The 27,935-nt window shown below is 40.2% G+C and overlaps 1 protein-coding gene across 5 annotated transcripts in view; it reads left to right on the forward strand.

Annotated features, from left to right (window-relative positions):
- LOC143210084 (lachesin) overlaps positions 1-27,935 on the forward strand; it is a 292,319-nt gene that overhangs the window by 94,755 nt on the left and 169,629 nt on the right. For 4 of the 5 annotated variants that reach the window (XR_013009184.1, XM_076426569.1, XM_076426567.1 and 1 more), the window contains one exon: positions 24,536-24,709. Coding sequence is in view for 3 of the 5 variants with exons in the window: in XM_076426569.1 (XP_076282684.1) it covers positions 24,646-24,709 (64 nt within the window). In the remaining 2 variants the exon portion in view is untranslated. Of the gene's footprint in view, positions 1-24,535; positions 24,710-27,935 lie in introns of those variants that run through there. The other variant, XM_076426570.1, reaches the window with a different exon arrangement.

Raw genomic sequence — 27,935 nt, forward strand, 5'->3', positions numbered from 1 at the left:
GTCACATGATTTCGGAAAGGGTACGGTATTGGGAAGATCAACTCTCGTAACTCTATAAAGAATTACCTCGAGCGGTAAAGGTTTATCGATATGGGTGAAATGCTAGCTACTGGAGTTGAAAGGATGTAGGAATGATATTAAAGACTCTCAAATATCTAATATCAAGAGTACAATATATTCTATAATAAATTTGACTTGTAATGTGTAGTATGATTCGCGGAATTTAATTCCCGAGCTCTCGGTTTTGACGCACTGAGAAATGCGGGGGTAGTTTAACTGACTTGCCTTTACGAACCGCGCTTTGAAACTTCTTTGAGTATAATATGACCGAAAGGGAATAAGGCCCTATCTCTCTAGACGCGTATAGATACGTGCTCAGTCTTGAACTAAGCTCACGATGGCCAAGCTCGAGCCCTTTATACATATACATAGTATGTATGGGAGCTCGTTAAGATGGAAAGTGATAAGAAAGGAGCTCGACCAATATGAAAGAGAGGAGGAAAAAGGAAGGAGCGTTTCGTCCTAGGCCCGCTAGAGGACTCATTAGTAAGGCTATCTAGCGGGCCCTGCCTTAGACGTTTGGGATGTTGGAAGGCGGTTGAGGACAGTACAAATCATTGAGGAATCGAGTAAATACTTGCGGGAAAGGTCTTTTAACTACCTGTAAACTTGCTCAGAAAATGGTAGTGGGGGTAAATGGAAATCTGGAAGATATGTCTATGTTTTCCAGATGTATGCACTTTCCCATAAGAGGAAAGCTGTTTATTTGGGCAAGCGAGCTGGACCTCCTGCATGAACACGTGGTTCCAAGAGTGGAGTAAAAGTCACGTAGGCAAAGCCTCCGTACGTAACATTAAACAGGATGTTCATTACATTTAGCGCAATTAGTCATTGAAACGTTCCTAATCGAACGTCGCGTATACCGTGCGCGTCAGTATCAGTTTGGCAAAGTTTCCAGCAAACTCGGATAGCTCGTAGAAATCTCCGTCGGTGCACGAAGGAAAAATTAGTCCGCCTAATTTATTTACGTAATTTTCGAAATAGAGATTGCCCGGTGGTTATCAGGGAACGGAACGGTTCCATGAGAACAGGCCCTGTTATACTAGTTTAACCTTTATTCCCCTAATAGAACGGCATCAGCGGCGGAAGGATGAACGGACGGATCGAGAAATTCGAGGTTTCTGCTCGGGCAAGTACCAAATAAGCGATAACAAGTCTTCCGACGGTTCCGACGGCTAGATGCAGAGCTGCATCGGTGCATTGAGCTTGTAGAGTCCGTGCACGGTGAACAGATCCTTCCCTTTGTTACGGGGAGAGAGGAGGGGGATGGAGCGTAATCGGCGACGCTCTCCGCGCCAGATATCAGCGGCGTAACAACGGAACTATATAATTTATTCCAAGATTATATGCTGCAGCACATTCAAAACACATTTGCGGAGTAGAACCTAACCGATCGTGCGTTACGCGTCGAAACACCGCACCGGCGCGGCGCGGCGCGGCGCAAACAACGCGCAGATTGAACGGATGTTGTTACGTTGCCACCGACTGATACGATTAAACAATGTCGATTATTAGCCAGACTAATGCAAATGTATGATAATTGGCATTCCCATTAGAAAACTGACCGGATTAGAGGCACGGTGCATGATGTTTGTAACGGAACGCGGCTGCGCTAGACGTGCCATTATCCTTGCCGTCCGTTGGAGTAGCGTTCATTAATTTCGCGTTGATCTTAATGCACTTCTGGTACGCGATTATTAAATTTTGAATGGTTATAGAAAATCGCGACCGTCGCTTTTGTCGTAGAAATTTTGTTTACACCCAACTTTTTGAAACAGGGTTGTTGGCCGTCTGTACGGGTCAAATACCCGACTGCGATGGCGGAGCGTTTCGAGCTCGATGGAGAAAACCGCCCCCGCGTTCTCCCCGCAAAGTGGAGCGTATCGCGACGTCTATGTAACGGGGTAACACTAAAACGGTATTGTCTTCTAGCAACTAGGGAGGGCGCGGAGTTGCGGAACTTCGTAGACGCATCGGAAAGTAAGACGGATCTGGTTTGCGGTTAACGATCGAACGTGTCGAACGAAAGTCATCGGGGAAGGTCGCGCGCGCGAACCTGCGACGTCCTCTCTCCTTCGCATCTCTCTCTCTCTCTCTCTCTCTCTTCGTGGCGCAAACTCAGTTTACTGTCGTGGTTATTTACCCCACCTTCTTCGAATGGGGCGCCTCTAGCTCGACAGGGAATGGCGAGGAGAGATGGCGACGTGAGCTACAATGAGACTACGGGCAAAAGGGAAACGAGCAGAGGAGACACGGGGAACACCCGGAGGATAAAGAGAGAGAGAGAGAGAGTTGGAGAAAACGAGGGGAACAACGGACAAAGACCATAGTGGAACAGAGAACGACGGCCGGGCACGTTTATAAGAGGTAAGAGAGACGAGAGGGAGGGGGAGGGGAGAGAGAGAGAGAGAGACCGTGGTAGGACGAAAACTGAACAGGTCGGGGAAAGCTTTGTTCCCGTGACGTCATGATGGAACGTGTCCCGTAACTTCTGCTCAGGAAATTGGAGAAGTATTGTGATGCAGGACGCAGCCTGTCGGCCAAGAAGACCCGGGGAAACCTTCAAACTCCTTCTTGGCCCGCTTATGTCCTCGTGGAACGTACGAGCATGAACCGTATAGAGCCCAGCTCGTCACAGACGTATTCAAATAGTTGCATCTCAATTACCCGAGATTCTACGGAGAAAAGTCGCGAACATGCATCGGGAGTGCACTCTGCGACGGCCACAAGTATCCTGACACTTGTATGTCCCGTAGACGTGGCTACAAATATTATCGTCGATGTCGAAACATATTTTTTTGATATCGTAAGGAACTGTCAGATGTGTGAATGTTGGTATTAATGTAATGCGTGACGTTGGTGCTACTTGGGAAGAATAAATAGAAGCGTACGCGAACTATCGTGACGTGAAGTAATATTAAAAAGAAAATTAAACCGACTTCTCTAAACACTACCGACGACACTATAAAGTATGAAATTTATCCAATTAATTTATGTGAATACACACGAACTTAAATACAATACAATCTTTTCGGAGGCGGCGCAAAATCGAAAATTTGGTGAATTTGGAAATCAGTAGGTGGGAAGAGAAGATACATGAATATCTGAAAGCATGTAGAAGAATTGAAGGATTTTCGTAATTTCCAATGTCGAAAATTTTCAATTTTGCGCCGCCTCCGAAAAGATTGTATTGTAATTTAAGTTCGTGTGTATTCGCATAAATTAAATGGAAATTGTTTCATACTTTTTAGTGCGCTTTTCCGAAGTCAGTTTAATTTTTTTGTAATAAAATTTTGTTATTTCACACTTTTTAGTGGAGCGAGCAGAATTTGTAGAACACCGTAGGATCGTTTTTCGGTCTCATTGGTTATTTGCAATAAAAACCGCACAGAATGAAAAAATGGAAAATTTGTTTTCAAGGGACCAATCGGGAGATATACCTTACAAAATGCAAAAAGTTTCGTTCCAATTGGTCCGTCCATCTCGGAGTAATCGGTGAACATACATGAAATAATTCATTTTTCGCAAATAAAATCGTAAGGAATAAAAAGATGCAAAATTTTTTTCACGGGACCACTCCGGGGACATACTCTACAAGATGCAAAAGGTTTCGTTCCGTTTGGTCCATCCATCTCGGCGTAATCGGTGCACACACATAGAAAAAAGCGAAAAAAGGCACATACAGATCGAATTGAGTAACCTCTTCCTTTTTCGAAGTCAGCTAAAAACGATTATTATTCATCAAATCCGCAGTCTACGCGACGTCATCTCTGATGGGTTAATTGAATTATTTGACTTCGCGAGAATGTTTGGGATTGATAATTAATTTTAATTAATAGACTGCGGATCTTTGTGCAAAATAAAAAATGTTTGCATTTATTACACGACACAAGAGCCAAATAGCTAATTTCTATCTTCTTTTAATCGTCTTACTAAGCTGAAATTAATACACAGATGTCCTTAATTCGTTCACTGCTTTAAATTGTACGTGCCCATTTTTGTGATAAATGCACAAAATCCGCAGTCTATTAATTAAACATTATATGGACAACCTGGTAAGCATTTTCGACATTTTCTTTGGGAATTTGTTCGTGTCCTCGTGAAAACATCACAAAATTGCTCTGAGCTTCGCGACGTCCTCTACACGGCAGATTGTGTACACTTTAATCTGGTGTCCCTTTCATGTTCTTTGAGACGTGCGCTCATACTCTCTCAAGTTTCTCCGACGTAGGTTTTTCCGCATGAGCGAGGTATGTCATAGAGCTCGAGGGTGGGAGATGCGTATGATGGAGATGGCGAGGATTTGACCGATCTTGGTGTCGCTATCGGAAACGGTTGGGATCAGTTCGAGTCGTGAAAATCTCACGTATGATGTTGACAAGACCGACTGTACCGAAAGTTACGCGAAAACCTGGCTCGAAAGGATCTAGAATGATTTCCTTTCTTTCCTAGATCTTCTTCTTCTCAGGAGACTGGATAGTTTTATTCGAAAAGTTTTATGGCTTCTAGACCAGGAAACGAAAATTGCATAAATCGTACAAAATTGTCGAACAGCACACATAACAGAATTACATCAACTTTTGTTGTGGATTGGTTTCGATTGTTCCCATTGGAACTCAATTTGAACTTCGTGAATCGGTGAACAAGTTAGACCTTAAAACCGAACAGAGCGATTCCAAACTCGGTACCACAGACAAGACTCGAATCGATTCGTATTTTCGAAAGAATTATCGACTAGATTTTGTGTATTGTACTTTCATATATGTAAATGTTTTCAATATTTCTTGTATTTAAAACCTCTTCTTCTTCATTAACGTGTGCTGGACTGAAAGCAGCTTTCAACGGTGCTCCGCCTTTTACATTAGCAACGAGAATGATTTCCTTTGTTCTTCTCAGTTTTCCGAGTTAATTGTGTTTTGTTGCGCAACGAAGACGTGTAATAATAATAACCGTAACAATAGAACTTACAGAAGTTACAAATATACAGAAAACAGTCATTCCGAACACGGCGAAGATGGTGAGAAAGTTTCTGCAATAACTATTATATATTAGGGAGCAAATTTTGTTAAATCAGAGCAAAATCCCCTAGGTTAAAAAATACCTAACTGGTAATAAAATAACGTGTACAGTCATACTATCTTTTCGCCAGTCTCTACATGATTGGGACAGCGCACAGTGGGCTGTATGCCCGATTTCAGCGGCCATAGCTAGTTCAAAATTCGCTTAATATTGAAACTGCTGTAACTTTGCTAAAATTTATCCAAATTTGATGAAAAAACAACCATTTTAAAGCTTGAGATTTCTTCTTTTTGTACTGTATATCGTTTTTGCTGAAACGGATGTTTTGAGCGCAAAATTTGTGCATAAAGAGGAGCGTATTAGATTGTAAAGTTTGTAGTGTATTTTTCAATCAAGTACTGCGGGGGGATTATAATCAATATTTTAACGTTATTCGTCTATTTTATGTACACTATCGAAAAGTGTAATCATTTACAATTAAAATATCTTTTTAAAATAGTTATTACAAAGAATATAATCTCCGTTATTTATAATGGTATGGGAAAATGTTATGAACAAAATTTGCACGGTTCAGAGGGGGACGTGTTGTGGCACAAACATTTTCTGCGTGGGTGGACGCATAAAGGTCACCTTGATTTTTTTAAACAGAATGTCCTTCTTTTACACCATTGATCGATAGAGTATCAAATTCTGAGTATAAAAGTGTCGACCTTCGTATGTCCTAAACCTAATAGTTAACGAGATATTATCAAAAGAAGAAAGAAAATTATTTCGATAATATCTCGGCAACTGTTACATTTAAGACATATGGAGGTCAATACATTTTTACTCAGAATTCGATAGTCTATCGATTCATGATAGAAAAAGTAGGTCTTTCGATTTAAAAGAATCAAGGTGACCTTGAAATCTCCTCTATGCCTCCACCCACGCAGAAAATGTTTATGTCACAACGTGTCCTCCTCTATACCGTGCAAATTTTATCCATAACATTTTTTCATATTATTACAAATAAAGGAAATACTCAAAGTGGACATAGTTATTGCCCCACCCTGTATATTATTTAAATTTCATGTGTATACTGTTTTCTTATTTTAGTGTATATTGTGTGTTTATTATTATTATTTAATATTTACTTAAGTAAATACGAAAATATAGCGAATGCGAACATGCAGGATGTGAGAAATGCTGCGATTTTCACGCGCGTGCGATAGCCATTTTTCGTAGATCAACTATAAGACACGGAGTAGCGCGTAGCAGCCTTTTTTTCTTGCATCTTAATCAGAAAACTTCAAAGAACACAATGGCACAGAAATGAACACCCGATCGCACCCGGAGGTATAACAAAGTCATTGCCAAAGTCTTACAATTAGAATCATAAAGAAAGTGACTGAATCGTTGGTTATCTTTAAATATTAATAACTAAAAAAATGTATATAGTACAAAAGTGAATTTCTCTTAAAAGTATACCTTATACTTGACTAAAAAAACTTCTATAACACAAAAATCTGTTAGTGTATGTAAATAAGGTAACAATTACGAATAGGTGAATTCGTTGAAAACTGAAAGCGTGTTAACAGAATTTCAAACTTCCGACAAATTTCAGTGGTTCATGGATGCATGAATGGGAGATTGTTCCTCAGATATTCAACTAACTCAAGCCACAAAAATTTTAGAACTTATGTAAAGTTTTAAAAATTGAATTTTGACCGCTGAAATCGGGCATACAGCCCACTGTGGCAGCGTTAGATTGATTTGATCCGGAGCTCATGGCACCTGGAATTTCTGGATCAAGTAAACACGGGTAGATTACCGGAAACGGGAATATTTGCGTAGAAAGGGATCGGCACATTGCATAAGAAACACGACCTGGGATTTCAGTCAACTTCTGTGTTGGATAAACCAGCCTCGAGAAGTCGGTTTCTAGGGACCAGGTGTGACTTTAATGAATTTTTTAGACGTTCCTCGACAAGTCGAGGAACTTATAGGGAATGCTGCGCTCTGTAGCACTATAAAAAAGTGGAGCAGTATATTTTACCGTCAACCGTGGGTTAAATTTATGATACAGTCATGGATTTTTTTTTCTTACTCTTACCCTGAAGGATTTTTAGGAGCACCAACGAACGGGGCACCGTATAGTCGCAGCCAAGAAATATTTAATTGATCCACGAACGAATGTTCTTCGAATAGTGTTCTTTCTTCTGCTTCAAGTAGAAACTTTCGAGAATATCATTCTTTTCTAAATTAACTTTTGCCTTTAATTAAATCTAGGTTTTCATTCAATGCCGTATTAAAATATTTAATACCTGAATACTTTGGCTGTTTATAAAATTAATTTTCTTGTATATCGCGTAACAACGACGATGATAATTTCTCTCGATAGGAGCGATAGAACGTTAGAGCACTAACTTGTGATCATCGTTTTTCTCGTCTATGGCAGCCTCACGCGTAACAACCCCCAAAGTTCCCGAAGTGCGAGGCGAAAATTAGTTTAACGATAATGGCGACTGATTCAGGGACGGTACCCTAAGAATTGGACAAACTTTCTATATAGCCCTTCTTCCCCCAAAAGAAGCACAACGGAGATGTAATAAAAGCAAGTAGTGTGTTCTCTGAAGAAAAATTGTTCTGCTACTTATCAGTTTCGTGAATTCTAGCTGGAAATCACTTGTGGCCAGAAGCAACATTGTAACGCATCTATACACAGAAAGAGCTAACGAGATGAGCATGTAGCAATCATTCTCATCAAGAGAAGACTACATATGTGAAGTAAAGCAATTGTGTGTATTTGGAAAAGGGACAAACCTTCGCAGAATGGTATTTTAGGCAGAGAAGTACACACTATTGCAAAAGCGATAGCGACGTCGAGTGTACTATACAGCTAGACGCTTTGAATTTCATCATGTTGGCACTCGCAGGCTGGAAACACGTCGCACAAAAGACTTTAGAACCCGAATTTTCGGAAAGTGCGCAACCGGTGAACGGTTTCTCCGACGTCAAAGCTATTTCGATGATCAAGAGCCACGAGTGTGTCGATTGGCACTCGACAGTTAAATCGCCATTTTCGCGAGCAACCGCGAAAGCGAAAGGTTTCGATGTCCGCGCGCAGCATTCTTCGATGCAATTTTACCGCGTGCGCATCGGGAACAGCGGGAACTGGGACAATTTACTTAACAAAAGTTGCCGGGTAATTAACGGGGGGAAGCACGGCCGATAAACTCTATTAATGGACTTTAACGTTTGCCCGCGGATACGATACCTTTAATCCTGTTTATGAACATCGTAACGCGGAAATAGTCGTAATAGTATCATTATTACCAATAAACGAGAGCCCCGTTCCGGCGGGTTGATTAATTTTAATCTAAATAATGCCGGTGATTACATCCGCGGCGAACGATCACTACCATGGCAATTTTGCGGATTCGTTCGGTCCGCTTGTCAACGTGTTTCGGCAGTTTTTTTAGCGACGCGATGCGCGACCATAGCCCGCGGAATTATGCGAATTCTTCGCCGGAACTAGTGTCCATTAAATCTCATCAACCTTCTTCCGAGAAGTTCGACTTTTTTCAAAAGAGTCTTGCACTTCGTAATTCGAAACTTCTGACTTCCATCTTAGCCCTCGCTCCACATTTCTCTCTTCTTCTTCTTCTTCTTACTCTCTCTCTCTCTCTTTCTCTTCCACTCTCGAGCTCTCTCGTGCTCGTTGGATCCTTCGCATTCTGGAGTTCATCTAAGTTAAGCTCTAGCGATTTGCATTCCACAGCCAAGGACGTTCGAAGTTCGATAAGGCAATAAGTGTGAAAAAGTGATTCCGCGGCGGCGCGCGGTGGCATGGCGTCGCGAACAGGTTCGCCGGCTTCCAATATGTCCGGCAACGTATAAATTAATCGCGCAAATTCCGATACACGGCCGATGGAAATGAAGGCAAACTTAAATGGAGGAACACTCGACGACGAACCGAGCGGAAGCTCCAGTTTACGCTCTCCGGCTCGTTGTGTTGACATCGTGTACTTCATTTGTACGCTGATATAACGAAAAATTCCAGCGGACCTTTATGCATTTATGGAATTTGCAAATTCTTTTTCAATATGTATAAGGAAACGTTTATATCGCAACACGCTTTTAACGACGATTCAACTTCATTTTTAACGCAAGGCATTTTTCAACGAAATCTATTGCTTTGAAATTCTCAATATTACAGTTGGGTGGGGTAAGTCCGCCCTAGTTTTTGCAAAGTTGGACTTTAAACTGATGTATTTTCAGTCTGGTATGTAAAAGCTTAACGTTCTTGGTATCAAACTCTTGCCACAGTTATTACTGATGAATTATGTAGGATTCTAATTTTGCTTGAAAATGATCATTTTTATAGGATATTGCTCCGAAAATGGAGCAAGTCCGTCTTTGAGAGTTAAAAATGCTTTCGCACCTTGTTTCAAGTGCTGCGCGGCAAGAAAAGAATTATTATCAAGCCTGCTACAAAATGCTTTTAATCGTATTAAATATATTGTTTAGTTTTATAGTTACCCATACAGTACGGACTTACCCCACCGTGATAGTACGGACTTGCCCCGTGTACGTAGTGATATTTACGGGGCAAGATCGTCTTAGTGTTTTTCTCAATAAATTTTAAAAAGTACAATAAAAATGGTTTATTTAATGTAAACCTACATCAATATTTGTTGTACTTATCTAAAATAACAACGCAGAATATATTAATAACTTGTAAACTATTGCACGTTCAGGGTAACCTCAAAGTTGTACGTGTACCTCGCACGTGTCTGTTTGGCATTGGTTGATTTAAGCGAGAAAAACACCTTTATTCTTGGGCGACATCTATGTCGAATAGATCACAGTAACTTATACTACATTGATAAATACAAGCTAGAGAAATTTCGTTCATATTATAATAAAAATAACCAATTAACGGACTTGCCCCGTAGACAGACTTACCCCACTCCAGCTTATTGCAAGAATAATGGCAGACATCGATATGTCCTGCATGTCGGACTGCAATCTTGACTGTAACGTTAATCCATATTGAATTCTCTGCAAAATGATAGATTTCGTTTACTCGCTGGTTTAATTTTAATATAATTCGAGTGAATGAATTTCGATGATGATCAAAACCCGAAATGACCTTTTCAAAGTCGGCGTCGATGAAGTCGAACGATAACGTTAAAACTAAATGAGAGATACGCGCAGATACGAAAAAATGTAATAAAGCGACAACTGTACGAAACATTTAATTAGAATTCAAATTATAAACACGTTGATTACCAAACGTTGACTAAATGAAATTTCCTCCAGCCGTGTTTCCACGATTTTTCCGTAATTAGTTGGCGCACTGATAGCACGACGTGACCCGAAAAATAAGTTTCCGAAAATTCGCAGTGCTCCATGGCATGGCAGAGACACCAAAATTCTGCGAACGACGTAACCGCGCGACTCATATCCCGTAGGAAATCAACTCGAATTCGTGGGAAAATCAACAGTCCTTTTTCGCACATTGTTATATATCCTACCAATATATTTTTGCTAAAAGTAGCCCTCGCCCGACTCTGACATTATCGATTTTTTACAATTTTTATAATAAATATCTGTTACTTTTACTCGGTATAAAGATTTTCCGTAACCAGAATAACAAATATTCATTATTTACATCTGAGACAAATTCGCACAATTACAACTATTTTTAATCACGAAACTAGTGTTAATTAAACATTCACCAAATCTGATAAAGGTCCGTGCGAGTAAAAGTCTTTCTCTAACTGCGAGAGAAACCATTTTTAATTAAATTTTATAAAGCCCTACTTAAAAAGTACGACTAATTACTAGGATTCAGTAGCATTTTTGTGTCTTTCGCTTCCTTTGTGCACTCAGCGTTCTCAAATGTTGAAATAACGGTCGTATTTCAATGAGAATGCAATTAGCTCCTATATAATCAGGACATGAGGATGTAAAATCAATTTTAAGGTAGTATACTAGTTTTCAGGATTGCAAGCGTGCGGGATTCGCCTTCTCATTTCTCGATAATACAAACACGGGGTTTTCACTAGTCAAAAACGCTAGATAAAACATCGATCTAGGGCGCTATCTGCCTCAAAAGTCCTATTCTATCGTTTACGAGGTGTAATTAGCATTATTCGACAGCGTAATTTGCATTATTCGGAAGCTATTTTCATAGCTACATGCTGCCAAATAATGTAAATTACGCCTCGTAAATGAAAAAATAGGACTTTAGATCGATCTTTTATCTAGCGTTTTTGACTACTGAAACCCTCGTGCTTGTATTATTGAGAATTGAGAAGGCGAATCCAGCACCCTTGCAATCCTGGAGAAAAGAGTTTACCTCCTCAATACAACGAACAAACAAATTTCTATATAATAAGTTCCTTTATCAGAAAACGGAAATTGAATTTCAGAAATTGCGGACTCGTGAATCCTAACGAGACTTAAGTAATGGAAATCTGAAGTACATAACGTGCTGCGTTTTCCGCACCGTACAAGACACATATTGCTAAAAAAAGGAAAAGCCTGTATCACAGAGACAACAGAATAATAAATAGTTTGACAGACGATTTGTCTGATCGAATAATTGTTACCACGGGTAGACCAGTAAGCGACATCAAATTAATTCGGGGGACCGGGATTTAAGATAGCAAAAACGCGTCGGGGCGTCCAACAATCGCGGAAGCTCAAACTCGAAGGACAAATAATCCGCAAATGCAATTTAGCTCTGCTCTTCCCATGGATTGCGAGGTCCCCCATATTTTACGGGACAGTGAAGGGTGGGTTTAAGGGGCGTAAGGGGGTGACAGTAGGGTGGGGGGAGGGGGAAGCACGGTTGAAAGAAAACGTTCACGGGCAACGAAGCCACGAAACGAAAAGAGGGATTCGAGTTTCGCGCGGAGTCGTTTCATCTTGACAAACTCGTAAAAGCGAAGAGGAGTCGTAAACCTGCCCGAAGATCGGCGTCACTGAATATTCACGAATTCACGGGTGGCGGAGGCAACGGAAACGGAGCCGGGAGACACATATGAGGGACGGGTATCTTATATTCCGGGCACACGTACGCCTTTATTCACGTCCCCGCGCGAACTAACCGAATTCCACGGGAACGTAGAATCGCTTTTGACGCTGCTGAATGGAAATGTTGGTCGAACGTCGACGGCGCGGCGGAGGGCCGATTATAATCGTTCCGTGTCATATATTTCCTCGAGCGGAGGACGACGCGCCATGCGGATCCAGGCCCGCGAGGAGCTCGCGAATTTGTTTGCAGCTTCCGAGCGACGCGCGACGGATTCGATCCTGCCCATCGACACACGGGGCTTAAGTGCCCTTTGCCGAACGTCAGAATGTCGGAAACTTATGATCCACCCAGCCAAACACAATTTTCCTGTCCATTCTTCCGGTTCGGTGCGTGGAATATTTATCTCGTTGCAGGCGAGGCTCTTTTTGCGAATTTATTTGCAGCTTCCGGACAAATTCGTTTGAGATCATGGAGGTACGGGCTTATGATCCACAAAAACAATTTTCGTGTTCATTTCTCAAGGTTTTTTGTCGGCGTAAAATAAAAAATGAAAGTTTCTTCTCGAATTTTCCTCGGACATAAGAGTATAAAACATTGCTTCGTACATAGTAAAAATTTCCAATTTTAGCGAACCCTTTATCTAATAAAATCGTATTATTTTTAAACGGTTTTCCGGCTACAAAAGCGGCAGGATCGTACAGGCAACAGTCGGTGGCCTTCTCATTTCGTTTTAATTGTGCTGTACGGGACAGCATGAGAACCGTGTCCAGAGCTGTAAAACTGTCTCGTAGGTATCTGTCCCTGTAGAGTCTACGGTGTAGATTTACCTGCGTCAGCTCTCTGTATTCTTTAAGAGGCATTTGTTAAAGTCTCAGTTTTACGTGACGGTTAATCTTCAACCGAGAGGTTATGGCTCCCCCGAGAGTAATGCATGACTATTGCTTCTCTCCGGAGACAGCATTCATCTATTAATCATTTTACTAGAACGGTTGCAAGCTTTTTACGCTGCATTTGCGTCGCTCCTTTCGGCCGGAATTCGAATAACGTGCTTGTACATTTTTTAAAAATGTTCTTTATGGGAGTTTGCTGGTTTAGATATTTTATTTGCTACCCAGCTTCATTTTGGCTATAACCAAATCCATGCGATATAAAATTATTTCTGTACTTCATTCTAAGTAAGCGTTTGCAATTTTATGGTCAAAATAAAAATAAATTTTTAAAAAATACCACGTTTTTAAAACGGACTACAAAGTATAAAATAATTTTTCCTAGTCCCGTACAGATTCCTATGTGATTTCTGAATAGGTATGAAAATATTTGTAAGATTTGAAACGAAAAACGTGGGGCACATGAAGCATGGACAGTTCACTTAAATCACTAACAATTTTATTGCACTGCAAATGATATGAAATGTTGTGCGAGTTTTCTCAACGGCAGCTACTCTCTACACTCCTTACTATGTACAATTATCTTGCGCCCCACGTTTTTCGTTTTAAATCTTACAAGTATTTTCATAGCTGTTCAAAATTCACAATCACATATTTTCAGGACTATCTGTACGGAGTTAGGAATCTGTACAGGGCTAGGAAAAATTATTTTATACTTTTTAGTCCGTTTTAAAAACGTGGTATTTTTAAAAAATTTATTTTTATTTAAATAATTATTTTCTGCTTTTTAGTCTTGTGTGTCTGAAATTTTTAAATCGATTTTAAACATTTTGATAAGATTATAACAGAGACATGTGGTAAATTTCAGACGGTAAATAAACATTATAGTATAATAATACGTAGTATCTTTGTAAACACTGCACGGAGCTCGAAGTGGAGTGGGGATGAGTCAGAGTGGGAACGCGTAGTGGAGTAGGGAGCGCTGTCGCGCGGAGTGGGGATCGCTGAACGCGGTCACGTACTACCGAGCGTCGCGCGGGAGGTGTAACGGTTAGATTTAATAATTTATATCTCCTTAACGCATAGGCTTTTTTACAATATTTTTTAGAAAACATTGCATTGTCATCCAGATCTGAGCTGTGTTTCAAATTTAAAGTTAGAAGTTAGCTTAAAATAAATTGCAAAATTTGTACCGGACAGACAAACAGGCAGACAAGAAAGCGAGCTAATAAAATCGTGGTAAAATACCTCGAAGTTGACTAAAAAAATTGTATTCTGAATCAATATATTCTTAAGATAATACTCGCCTAATTTTCAGAAAATCTACAGAATTCTTTCAAGTTCGAAGCAGCGAGCTCGCAGCAGGGTCGTTTAAAATTTCAGAATATGTAAAATAAAGAGCAGTTCACATGTAGGTACACTGTACGGACTCTCCTCGCTCCTTCATCGTGTTCGATATGATGTAACGGTGTTTATTCAAGAGGATAACAGCAGGTGAACACGAAAATCGATAGGTCACTGTCTGACGAGATAAAATAAAAATCACTTGGACGTCCACTAAACGATAATCCATTTTTCGCCTGAGAAACGCCGGGTTATTCTTTCCATTTCTCTTGATTATTAAATTTTGTTCCCGATTATTCAATTAAATGTCCATTTACATTACAAGAGATTTTAAATGAAAAGCTTCTCATTATCTAAATGCTCGCGCGCGTTGCCCCCGGTCGCTTTAATTCGTTTTCGAGGTTCGACTCACGATTTTCTATTTTGTTTTTTGCGCGCGCGCTAGCAATCCTGAATCTCGTTACGATGAAACCAGCGGCCGGCGAATGCGCGAATTGCTCCGTATTACGGGAATTATTATTTTTACGAGGGCGTTGATGCAGGCGTCAGGTCACGTCGAATAAAGCTATCCGGAAGCTGCGGTGCTCAGGCAATGTTTCAAATTTATTTTCACGTAAATTTCGCCTACTCTTGTACCCCGAAATACCTGCGCGACCGCAAACGATCATCATCGGAAAAGTGATAGTGTCGCGGTTTGGTCTGACACAGTATACGCGTGCATACGATACTGTGCTATAGTGCGTGCCCCGTGTAGGATCAATGGCTCGCGATGAATATTTCAGCCATTTTGGTCGACCGGTCGTTTCGAAAATTGTTAAAATGCTCTTCGCAAAGTGTCTCCTTCGAGACTGCCATAAGATGAGACACTACACGTTCCAGCCGACATGTATTTTTACATTCAAATTGCTACACGAACTATATCGCTTTCGTTCAAGGTTTACTTAATTTTTCTAGACAGTACTATATCCAAACTCTCATTTTATAGTTGTACCATTTGTCTTTACGAATCTCCAAAACAGTGATTAGGTTATTTCACGAAGGACAGATTGTTACTTCACAAATGAAATTGGCCATACGAGAATTTATGAAGAAACTTTTTTTATCAAAATCGTTAGTTTCTCATTGAAAGGATTGTTGTCCATTTGATTGCCAAGTGCAATAGAAAGATGTATTTAAAGTGTAGTACATTTTGTGCAATGATTAGACGTAAATGAATAGCAAAGTATATTGACGTTTTCAACGCACTGGTTGGATCTGATGTTACTAACTAAGGAATTTTGCAAATTATCAAAAAATTTTCAACGTTTCGGTCTATTTTTAGACCATTTCGAAGAAAAAATTTTTATTTAATTGCGTCTGTGAAAAATTATTAAATCAATGTATAATATGTAATGTATTTTTTTCTAATAAGTAAAATCTGCTAATGGCTTTAAAGTACATCACAAGTAGATTGAATGTCAATTAATAAATTACCACAACTTCGTATGGTATACAAACAGTGGAAACTTGTGCTTGGATTTTTCACGGTTCATATTTACCGCCAAATATTGATTGGCCAATGGGTCGATTGATGTTTTCTGATTAGTTGCCTCTTCAAATCTTAACGTTTACCAACACGTGGTTATAAAACTGTAAAGAATTAAAAATAATTTGTTCACTCAGCAAGTGAGTTGTTTCTTAGAACATTTGGTTTTTCGTGCAGAATGTACAAAACATACATTACATATTATACATTGATTTAATGATTTTTTTACAGCCGCAATTAAATAAAAATTTTTTCTTGGAAATGGTCTAAAAATATACCGAAACGTTGAAAATTTTGTGGTAATTTGCAAAATTGCTTAGTAACATCAGATCGAACCAGTGCGCTGAAAACGTCAATATACTTTGTTAACAAATTGTCGATCGAGATAAAGGAAACAGTAAATGAATAGGTGTAGGAGAGATAAGTTTTTTGTTTATTTATTTATTTTACGTCGCTTTTTTAACTGCTGTGATTATTTCGCGACGGGACCTACAGTTTTTATAAGGTGGGTTCCGAATCACCTTGGGCACCAGGAGTGATAAGTTGATCGATGAAGTGAAATGTAAATTGCAAGTAGCCCGGGGATCGTACAGTTTTAATCTGGGTATCGGTCTTCGTACCGTCGCGCGTCGAGGCCGGAAGTAATTGTAGGCCGTGTAATTTTCTTACACTTGTTCGACAGTTTTCTGTTGGTTGATTAATCGTCGTGCCGGGAGGTAGCCACGTGCTTCGCAAGTAAGCACCCGTACCTGAAAAATAATTATCTCGGACAAATGATCTCTCACGCTAAGCCCATCCGAGTTCCGCTTTAATCTGCGTTTAATCTAAGCACGTAAGCTCTCATTACACATGCAACACGCCAGCAGCAAGGATCGTCGTGATGCTTCTTCCACGGGACCTCCGCGTTCTTTTACCGTCTGCAACGCCAGCAACAATGATAGAAAACCTGATACCAGACCCGTGACAACTCGCAGACCTCTCATTAGACCGATAATAGACGGCAATTGCATGCTCTGCGATTTTAGAACCGCGCGTGCATCGATACTCTTCGAGACAATCCAGAAAATTACTTCAAATGCCCTCAGGAATCAGCCTTTTCAAGGAAATATAACTTTTCTCGGACATATCTAAACATCTAAAAAATTATCAAAGATTCTTGTCATATTTCAATGAAAAATGTGAAAAAAATTGTAAAAATTCCTTTTCAAATGTTATGATACAATGTTCTTAATACACTCGAATGCACCATCGTATAAATACAATATATGATTGTAACCATTTGCCACGAAAAGTCTGGAAAGATGAAAAAGTGGAAGAAATGTTTCTGCGCATCTGTCTGGCAATGATTTACGGTCTCGTTGACGTACTATTATCTATTTCTCGGTTCGTAAACGATGCAATTCTCGCTTCTTCGCGGGTAACAGGGTAAAACCATTCCGCCGGAGACTGAAGTCTGAAAGATAACATTTATGTAAATGCGGCACGCTCCTGCGGACTGCTCCGAGCCAGAGGAAACATAATGAAAAAAATGAAACTCCTTCGCGCCGGAAGAAAGATAATTTCGAATTAATAAGTTTTCCAGCCTGTGTTGCTTTAGGGGAACTATCAAACCTGTTTACACCATTTCTTTTTAGTATGCTGTTCGAATAATTAAATTTGTAATCTCGTCGTGATCGTATAATCCCCCAATAGTGATTTAAGGTGTTGATAAATATCAATGTGTCACAGCTATTTCGTTTAAATAAACACGAAACACACTATATTGTTAATCCGCATTATTCGGTAGATGCTTCATCTGAAATAAAATTAACTTGACGTTTCCAATATCCAATATTTCTCAAATACCGAGATATTCCTTTTTCAATACTACCACACTTTTATTTCTGAGTTATTCTTTATTTATTCCTGCACATTGGATTATTGATGTTAGTTGATACGTGTGTATTAGGGTGAACCGAAATATACTTGGAGAAAAATTTTTATCGAGATACATACAATGCGCGCTACCATCCAGTATTGTTCTTTTAGGTGAGAAAACAATTTGTGCATAGTTTGAGATCGATCGGATAAAAGGATCACATTATATTATATTATTATTATAGTTTGGCAAGATGAACCATCTTATAAAATAGATTTAGATATAATTGAAGCTTTACCGGTGGTTAACGATTCGGCAGAAAGAGCTGTTAAGTTAATGCAGGATTTTAATCAAATTTTAGCGCGTAATGAGGAAGAAAAGCAGATGATCCTACAAATTGTAAAAGATTACCGCCAGCAATATCCTGATGTAAAGAAAGCTACTTTAGCGAAAAACGGGTATATATTACTTCTTCAGAATATAAGACATAGTTCCTTATTAATATCCTGTAGAATATATTCATTTACAACTATTAATATGTTATTTTACTCATACAAAATAATACATACATATGTCCTACTATCAGTCGAAATATGCTACATTTTAATGTAGGTATTTAAATATCACTGTTATTTGTAATTATACGTAAAAATGTCACAGGAGCAAAATAAAAAATTTTTTTGGACATCATATTTTCGAGATTTCAAGGTCATCGTTATTTTTATTTAAATATTCCTATTAAGAAAAAAAGACAAATCCAACGATATGCCATGTTCCATAGTTAAGGTGAATTTCAAAATGTTCAATTTAAGTGCGCCACGTGATCCTTTTATCCGATCGATCTCAAACTATGCACAAATTTTTTTCTCACCTAAAGGAACAATACTGCATAGTGGAGTGCATTGTATCGTTGGTCAAAAATTAAGGTCCAACATAGCGTGTATTCGTGCAAATTATAAATTCTTGAACTACCGTGGTTTCCTCCGCTGTCAAATATTCTGTGAATTCTACCGGATATTTCAAGCAGGTTCCGGTCGATATTTTTTCCATTCTCGCGATACTTTCATTGTAATTCTGCTTGACGCATCCAAAGCCTTGGTGACTTTAGATTATTTTTCATTTGATCGCAATATTATCTGCAGCGTTGTTGAATTGTTGCGGCAATTTCATTTCAGCAACTGTTTCGGATTGAAAGATCATCCGGTTAACAGGTGAAAATACGGGAGCACGTGGTAGTTTCCGAATTGGTGTATTCACGAAAAACGTGGCTGGCGGCGCGGCGCGGCGCAGCGGTAAAGTTGTCTTTGAAAATCGTCCGGACTGTTAACTCAAGACTTTCTCATTCGCTCGGGGCACACCTTCCGGCACGTACCGTATACGCGCGTACGTGCATTGTAAATATGCAGAGTACATAGGTGCGCGCGAATGTAAATTAGAGTTAACCCCGTCCGACTCTTTTTGTTCGGCTGTCTGCGTGAAAGAGCCAATTCGTTGCCGCAGCAGCCGCCCGCGCCCGGTCGCTGCTTCCGCTGCTACTTCTGCTGTTTGTGGTATAGATCGGCTTTACCTTTTCGGTAACGAACTGCAGCATTTCGTGTTCCGTTCCGTGTCTCGTATTTTACGCGGAGAGTTCCCTGCACACGGGACACGATTACGAGTTGACAATCTCGAAATTGCGCGTTCGAAATTTTTAACCGACCATTACTAATCTCTCCGTTTCAGACCTCAACTATTCAGATTACACTTGTTATTAAATCATATTTTTGAAACTCTTCCCACCAAAAATTCTACGATGATTAACGGGATGACGTAAATCTCGAAAATTGCAACTTAACGCAATTAACGTATTTGATTCAATTCATATTTGCAGAGTGATTTACGTAGACCTTAACAGGATGGACACGCCGAACGTAAAGGTACTTTTTGCAAAATGGTATTTCGCGTAGCTGCCTTGATCTCCCGTGAATTACAGGGTGACTCGATCCTTACAGCGCTTAGTGCCTCTCAATTTCCATCGAAGATAATAGATCAAACGATCAGACTTTCGCTTTGTAACACGAAACATTAAAATTTTCTTGTGTTAACCAACACCGGCACTTGACTCGCGACAAAATCTGGTATCTAGATCGAAGGCGTAAGCTTGTTGGGTTACCAATGAAATTTGCTTCGAAATACCTTATAATTTAGTGATTAAGAATTGTGATTGCAATCGGGCACGAATCAACGACTACACCCCCCGAAATTACCATAAAGCCACCTGATTTTTACTTTCTTTTCTTAAAACGTGCCAGTAGTATTTGTAACCATCTGGCCCATCCAAGTTGAACTTTTTCTCATCGGAGAAACTGATATTTTCCCATTCTTGTGTCCAGGACATACACCCCCGCTCAAAACTATGTGAACACTTATCGTTGACATTTGTATACTATTTGATTGTTTTTAGACGATATTTATTGTTCACGGAGCTGGGTAAAATAGAATTTGAAATAGTAAATAGTTGAAGTATGCGTTAAGGGAGGCTTGTGTAACTTTTCAATGTAAAAGTAATTTTTAAGCATTTTTTTAGAACAACTATTGGGTATTAGGCCTTTTCTAGTTGTAAACAGTCTTCAATTACAAGTGTTCTTGTCTTAGTGTTCCAAAAAATGTATATTGTTCAGAAAAATACAAGCTTCGAATCGAGAAAAGCTCTGTTTATGTAGTGCATGTTTCTGACTCAATGTCTATCGAAAATGAATAGCATCGTGGTAATATCTAACATCTCGTGGCTCACTCGTGACTGAACATAGCTAAACAAATGAACGACGCTAGCTCCTAGACACGACACTTTTTCATGGTGTACTAGAAAATATCCGATGCGCGGAAAGTTAGCGCGTTTCGCGATGTATTATATTTGTCGACACGCGACACATTTCACCGCGTAATTTATTTGTAGTTAGAGCGCACGCTACAATTTAAATAATTTCGCCGGGCGCAACGAACAACCGCCACCGGTTATGTACAACACGCGTGTCGCGCTTTGCGTTTTATATTTAACTACATTTTTCCTTTCGTGCCCGTTTTATGAATCGCGTAATCTACCGTCAAGCCCGCGTGAGAAACTTGTTTCAGGCGACTTACGTATAGTGTGCGACAGTGTGTGTACAAGTTGTAATTTTTATGCCGAGACCGGCTTACGAATTTGTTTCCATAAATCGCATCAAGTGTCGGAAAAGTCGACGAGCTAATTTACACTTTTGGAAAATCCCCGCGGTTAAAGGTATCGCAACAGGCCGCCCAAGGGCTTATTTACCGTTCCGCCCTAAATTGGATTCAATTGATCAAATGATTCTACGAGAATGACAAATACAATAAACATGTTTCTTCCTTTATTGATGATTAAAAATTTCATGCAACCGTTTTTCTTATGAATGCACAAAATCCGCTGCCTAATGACGTTCGATGTCGAGGCAGCGTAAAACTCTGTCTAACAAGCACAAAGAAAGAGAGAAAATTTCCAGTTTATATTTTCAGAACAACGCACAAACACGCAATTCCATTTCCCCCTGTTAAAATAGCGACGGAACAAGGATGGAAAAAGGAACGCGAGAGTCAAGCAGCAGAAAAATGTTCGTTTCAGTTTTCTATATCGAATTGTCCGATAACAAACAATGCTTTTCGTTTCTTGGGCCCTCTCGACGACATGTCTCTGTCGGTAAAAGCTTGGCCGGCTGGGGCTATTGTGCCGTCTACGTCGAAACCCATTTAAAAGCGATCGCCGCGGCGGCGATTAATAATTTACCGTCACGTCCGTCAACGATATCGATCAACAGAATCGAGATTTAACGACGCGCCCGATGTTTAGGCGTGCTGCGCCCGATGGATTATCATTGCAAATACTTTATCGCCGATTGAACCGTCCCGCCGCGCCGCGCCGCGCCGCACCGGACAGGAAAGGGCCGAATATCTGATCAATGGTGCGCACCACGTGGAACGCGCGACATGCGAGCATACACGGAAAATTAACAATTTTGTAATACGACGGTCGGAACGTTCCGCGACAACCTAACCGAGGGGATGGGCGCAGACCGTATACCCGCCGTTTACTGCATAATCATTTCAATAATACTCGCAGCATTACAGCCTTTCGTTTCATCGAGCGCGATACGTCGCGTCCAACGCCGTATCCGCTATTTCTCGCTCAAAATTATCGCCCGAAACGATAAACCGGTGTTTATCTGACGTTTATACCTCTAATAAAGCCCGCCCCTTCTAGCCTGGCACCGTTATTTTTAATTTCGAACGTCGTCGCTGCCTGGTACGCACGCTTTTGTTGCACTTTCTTCGAAAGAAGCGCACGGCCCGGTTGTCGTATTTATGGTCGTTTCTATCACTTTGGTTTAAGTAGTCGTCGACAGTATGAGGTCAGACGTTTAACATGATCTGTAGGTAATTCGGACGGTGAACATTTAACATTTCAGTTTTATTCCATTTAACACTTCCGTGTTCACACTATGAAAATGTTCTGCTTGATTTTTCAAACCATTTTACCACGTTTTTAATAGTTCGCTTTCTTGTCTGTCTGTTTGTTCGGTACAACTTTTGCAATTGACTATAAACTAACTTCCCGATGAGCTAGGGTCTTGGAATTTTAAACATAGCTCAGAACTGGATGACAATGCAATATTAAAAAAAAATTTTTTAAAAGCCTATGCGTTTAGGACACATAAACTATTAAATTTAACCGTTACACCTCCCCGCGCGACGCTCGGTAGTACGTAATCGCGTTCAGCGATCCCGACTCCGCGCGACAGCACTCCCTACTCCACTCAGTGTTGGGATATTGCACGGTTTCTCACGCATGCGCGACGATTTAGCGTCAGTAAAGTACAAAGTTGGGCTAAAATGGGGTACCTTGGTCAAATTTTGTTTTCCGATTTTCAGGAGCTCAGTGTGCGTTCAAGCTCCGTACCGTGTTTAGAAGGTTACTACGTATTATTATACTATAATGTTTGTTTACCAAGCGAAAGAACAGTTACACCGAGATCCTCCGTCGAACTTTTATCTTTGACATTTTACCACGGCGTTTGTTTTCGATATGACGCGTCGCAATACCGTCTGAGATTTACTACATGTCTGTAGTAACACAGGACTAAAAAGCAGAAAATAATTATTTAAATAAAAATAAATTTTTAAAAAATACCACGTTTTTTAATTTTAAATACAACGGACTAAAACGTATAAAATAATTTTTTCTAGCCCCATACAGATTTCTAACCCCGTACAGATAGTCCTGAAAATTTGTGATTGAAATACTTGTAAGATTTAAAACGAAAAACGTGGGGCGCATGCAATAGATAATTAATGCATGAGTAAGGAAAAATTATTTTATACTTTTTAGTCCGTCTTAAAAACGTGGTATTTTTTAAAGGTTTATTTTTATTTAAATAATTTTTAGACACACGTGTATTTCACTTCTGGTTCGGCGCTCCATCGACAAAGCATTTGATCGACTCGTTTATTTACCATGGAAACTAAAAAAACGATTTTTAAACAAATACACCGGAAAGCTCGTTTCGTTTGAATAAAAGTTTGAAATCGATAGAAGATAGGAAAGAACGTAAATGGATTTTCTCTGCAATCTACAGCGGAATAAGCCATCGAAAGATACTTTAATAAAAGTGGGTTAAATACAATTGTTTCAAAGTGGCAGCATTATTTCGTTACATGAAACAACGAAACGAACTTTGCAGCCAACTCGACGCATGCATGTAAGCTGACGCGAATTAACGAAGCTGAAAGAAACAGTAGCATTTGAAAAAGAAAATGGCAATTTTGATAAGAAAAATTGCTGGTTCTTTAACTCTCAAAAATTGACTTAATTGTGGTTGATATTGGTCCCGGTGCGGCGCGGCGTGTTAAGTTAAAATATTGCTATGAGAATTACTACCACATGCTCCCGTTCGCCTGATTTAGCGCTTAGCTCTGACCAACTATTCGAAGGGATAAAAGAACGTTCTCAGTCTCCCAACGAAGCGGAAAGATCCTTGAATCATTGGATACGCATTAGTTCTCTAAAGTTGTTCGCAAATCATTTAAAATTACATGTTTCATTAAAAAATGTGGTATTCTCTGTCAGAGAACATTCAAAGAAATGAATGTACGAGAAAGTTAACTATAAATGTATCTTTACACAATTCCAACTAATGTAAAAATTTCAAATCTGTCGGAAAGATTTGTGGCGTTAAGGGGATTCGAATGGACGACAAAATGACGGAATTGCTCGAACTTTGCGAGAGCACGTTGCAGGATCGTTTCTAGTGTTAATCCCCCTCGGAGAGAGAGAGAAAAAAGGAGCAGCTCGGAAGCGAGATTGGACAGTGTTTAAAACAGCCGGTTAACAGAATGTAAATGCAGAGAGGGACCCGTACGGGTACATCTGTCCCCTTCCCTGGGTACGTGGCATCCGTAGTTCGCCTTTGACCGGCCTATTAGGCAAGTTCTGGAGAACACGGTCGAACGTCAACGAGGAGGAACGTCAGCCTCGTCCCAGATAACGATAGCAGAAGTGGTAGGGTAGTCAGTTTTGCGATGCAGAGGCGCGCGAGTCGAAAGTTCGCTCGGTGGAAACAGCCGATAAACCGGACTCGGTGACAAGAGAAGTGGTATCCTTCTGTCCTTTCGTTGCAAACAACCTAGCCGGGGAAGCCCCTACTCCAGAACGACGATGAATCGTTCATAGCGTCTCTCTCCCCACCCTACCCGCCTCAACGACGACGGCGAAAACCGTGAACGACGATTAACCGGTTATTGCCTTTTTTTTAATGGTGTTTCAGGCATGCTATGCGTCAGGAGACCGGAAACCGACGTTCCCGCGGAAGATGACAGGGTTAAGTAGATAAAAGGAATAGCTGGCTCCATCGACGGACGATTCATCGCGTTTCCCATGCAGTGCACAATGCTCTGCCATCGCGCCCTTCTCTTTCTCTTTGCTGTCAACGTGCCAATTGGTGAGTAAAACCAAATCAAACAATATTTCCGAGTTCCCAAGCTTCAGACATTCCCCTATCGTAAATTCAAAGAATTATGGAACTTTGCACACACAGGTAGAGTAACGTGTACCTAATTTCTAGCATTAAAGGGGTGAAATCAGCCCTGGAAAAAATTTAAATATTTTCTTTTTATGAAATACTTCAAGAACAACAGATGATATTTAAAAGAAGTCGAAACGAAACGATACGAACAAAATTTAATTTACTATAGGGAATTGAACGCAAGCGAACTCTAAAACGTCAGACCTTTTATCGGTATTTCGAGTGAAAGTAGTTCCGTTTTCAATTTAGAAAAATAGAGAGAGGATCGACAGAAACAATTACTCCCTTTGTAGAAAGTACAATGGAGAACGTCATCGAGTACAAACAATCCAAGTAATTGTAATTCTGTAGTTTTATTCACTTCGGTATTGTAATATTCATCCATATTTACGTTCCATCAACAACCTGCAGGAATTATGCAGTCTGCCCGGTAAAAGACAAAGGTCTTTTGTCCGTACAGATTAGTGAAATTGTCCACGCATTCGTGCGCGCGTATGAGTGCCTTTTCATCGGAATCAATATCCGTGATTTTAAGCTTTTAAGCTTTCTGTTGGCGAAATAGTACCGCGCTATCCCCGGAGACCTTTTATGAGAGGTTTCGTTTCGATTGGTTCCCCTAAGTAAATTCTTCAGGGGAGAATTTGTAGTTGCATTTTTAACATTAAAACTTGGATTTTTGCCAGTTTCTCGTCAAAATCTACAGGATAATATAACAAAAAGTTAAAAATTTCTGAATTCCTCAGGTGAAGTTTTAACCATTTCAACAAGCTGGATTTTTTTACTTTAAAAGTATAAAGCGAATTTTTATTCCGATCTTCACAATTTGTATCATAATAGGATTCAATTGTGCTTCGTAAAAATAACTCTCGGTCAGATTATATAATTTATCTTACAATTAGTAAGAATGTGATCAAATAATTAATACTGAAAGTACCAAGCGATTGAAGCAACTGTATTCGATTCTATTATGTAAATTGCCACAATGGAATTGCTGTCGTTTCAAGTGAGACTTTTAATATAGCATATACAGGGTGTTCATTTGAAAACTTTCCAGCCGAATATAAAAGTATGAAAGATATTAAAAAAGTGTAAAACACGTGTCCAAGGATTTCGAGGGGGGAAGAGGGGGGCAGTATCAGTTTTTTATTTGGGTGGCGTTTTCAAGGTCGTTCGAAGGTCAACTTTGTTTTTTCAAATGGAAACCTATATTTTTTATTGTGGGATCTTATTGTACGTAGAAAGACCAGCAATTTTCGTAGGATACTTTGTTTTCATTCGCGCACTAGTTTCGGAGATATTTAAAGTAGTCCAGTCAATGAATGCTCATAAGGGCGATGTAGAAGGAAATGGAAGAAACACAATTTTTAACTTTGAGACTTTGTTTGGACTAGTTAGGAGGTAAACATACTAAAAGTCCCTACCCCTAGGAGGTGAGCGGGGTGCAGGGGGGCACGTAGAAAATCCCCTTTTTCGGTTTTCCGCTTATATCTCGAAAACTATGTGTCCTAGCAGTAAGACCATTCTATACAAAATTAAAGCTGACAAAATGTGCCATAATATTTATTCCATTCAGTTTTTCGCTATCTCGCATAGTTTCCGAGATATCCGCGCTGAAATTGTGAAAAAGAAGGCTATACCCGGGTTTGGTGGTGAAATGTCCCCCCGGCGGGATTTTAATCGAGCTTGGACCATTCGATAGCCTACCCAAAAAGATCCCTCTCTGCCAAGTTTCAGCCCCATATCTCATCTGTAAGGGTAGTTATTGAGAATTCTGGTCTTTTTACGTACAATAAGATCCCATAATAAAAAATATACGTTTTACACTTTTTTAATATCATTCATACTTTTCGAGATATTCGGCTGGGAAGTTTTCAAATGAACACCTTGTATAAAATAAATCCTTCTATTCCATAAATACCCATAGAAGCACTTTCGTGTCCTTAGTAATACTATTATATTTAAAATTAGAAATCGGAAATAGAGGTCATTTGGATCTCTCAGGAAGTACCGATTAATCTAATTTAAGCTGAGATGCCATTAAGGGACTGAAATAATTTATGTAGACTTGGAAATACCTAGAGATCAACAATTCTTTTCGAACGCACGAGCTAACAGAACCAGGTTAATGGCAGGTCTCCCTGTCGTACCAATTACAAAAATTATTTATAAAATCGAAACGATCGTTCAAAATATGTATTTCGTAGACTATAGAGGATACATCGCTGAAAATTCCAAACGGAATAAACTGACGTTGCACGGCAGAAAAGCAGGACATGCATTCACCAGGTCCCCATCGGAATGATTGCGCCTTTGCCCATAAAATCGGGCCGATCGTTTGAAATATGTAGACGAAATGGGGCCGGCTTGTCGGCTTGTTCAGTCATCAAACATTTCTCGCGTGTGTGCCTCGAAATTGGAAAGCAATCGACGTATGATTCCCCCCGCGAAAGCAGTTAGTTTCCTTAATTTCGCAGATCGCCGGGGCCCCGGCCCTGGCCCGGCCCGGCACGGGGAATTCGATATCAGTTCGCATCGCAGTTCGCGGATTGCGATCGACACAGTTTGCTATACGAAGATCCGTTGTACGTTGACGTCCGATGCAGATGCGGCAACGGAGAAACGGTGCCAAATACGTGTTTCAGGGGTGGATACGCCGGATATGGCGGGTGCCATGCCGGCCAGATACGCTTCAGCTTCTCGCTTCAGCTTCTCGCTTTGCTCCGCTTTGCTCCGCTCCGATCTGCTCTGCTCTGCTCCGGTCAACTTCTGGCCCTGATGTTTATACGGTGAAAGCGAGTAGAAGCTCGGCGACTGGAGTTGTCGTTCGCGAATTAATTTACCGTTTCCGGGGACTCGAACCTTCGTCTCTTCACGGAGACGTAGAGGATCTGCTGGGAATCTCGCGGCCGTGTCCTTCGGGTCCTCTTTCCACGGGAATTTCGCTGCGGATCCGAGTGGATCGCGTGGAACTCGAATCGAGTGCTCTCTTACTCTATCCCCCTCCTCTCCCTCTCTCTCTCCCTTGACTACCGTTAGTTATTTAGTTTTGGAATCATCGTATCAACGCTTTGCGCTCTCCGTAGCTCACTGCTAGGTAAATACCCTTATTCCCTGCCACCTTCATGCGGACGACCAGCTACTA

The sequence above is a fragment of the Lasioglossum baleicum genome, chromosome 6 (assembly GCF_051020765.1).
Source record: "Lasioglossum baleicum chromosome 6, iyLasBale1, whole genome shotgun sequence".
Classification (NCBI taxonomy): domain Eukaryota; kingdom Metazoa; phylum Arthropoda; class Insecta; order Hymenoptera; family Halictidae; genus Lasioglossum; species Lasioglossum baleicum.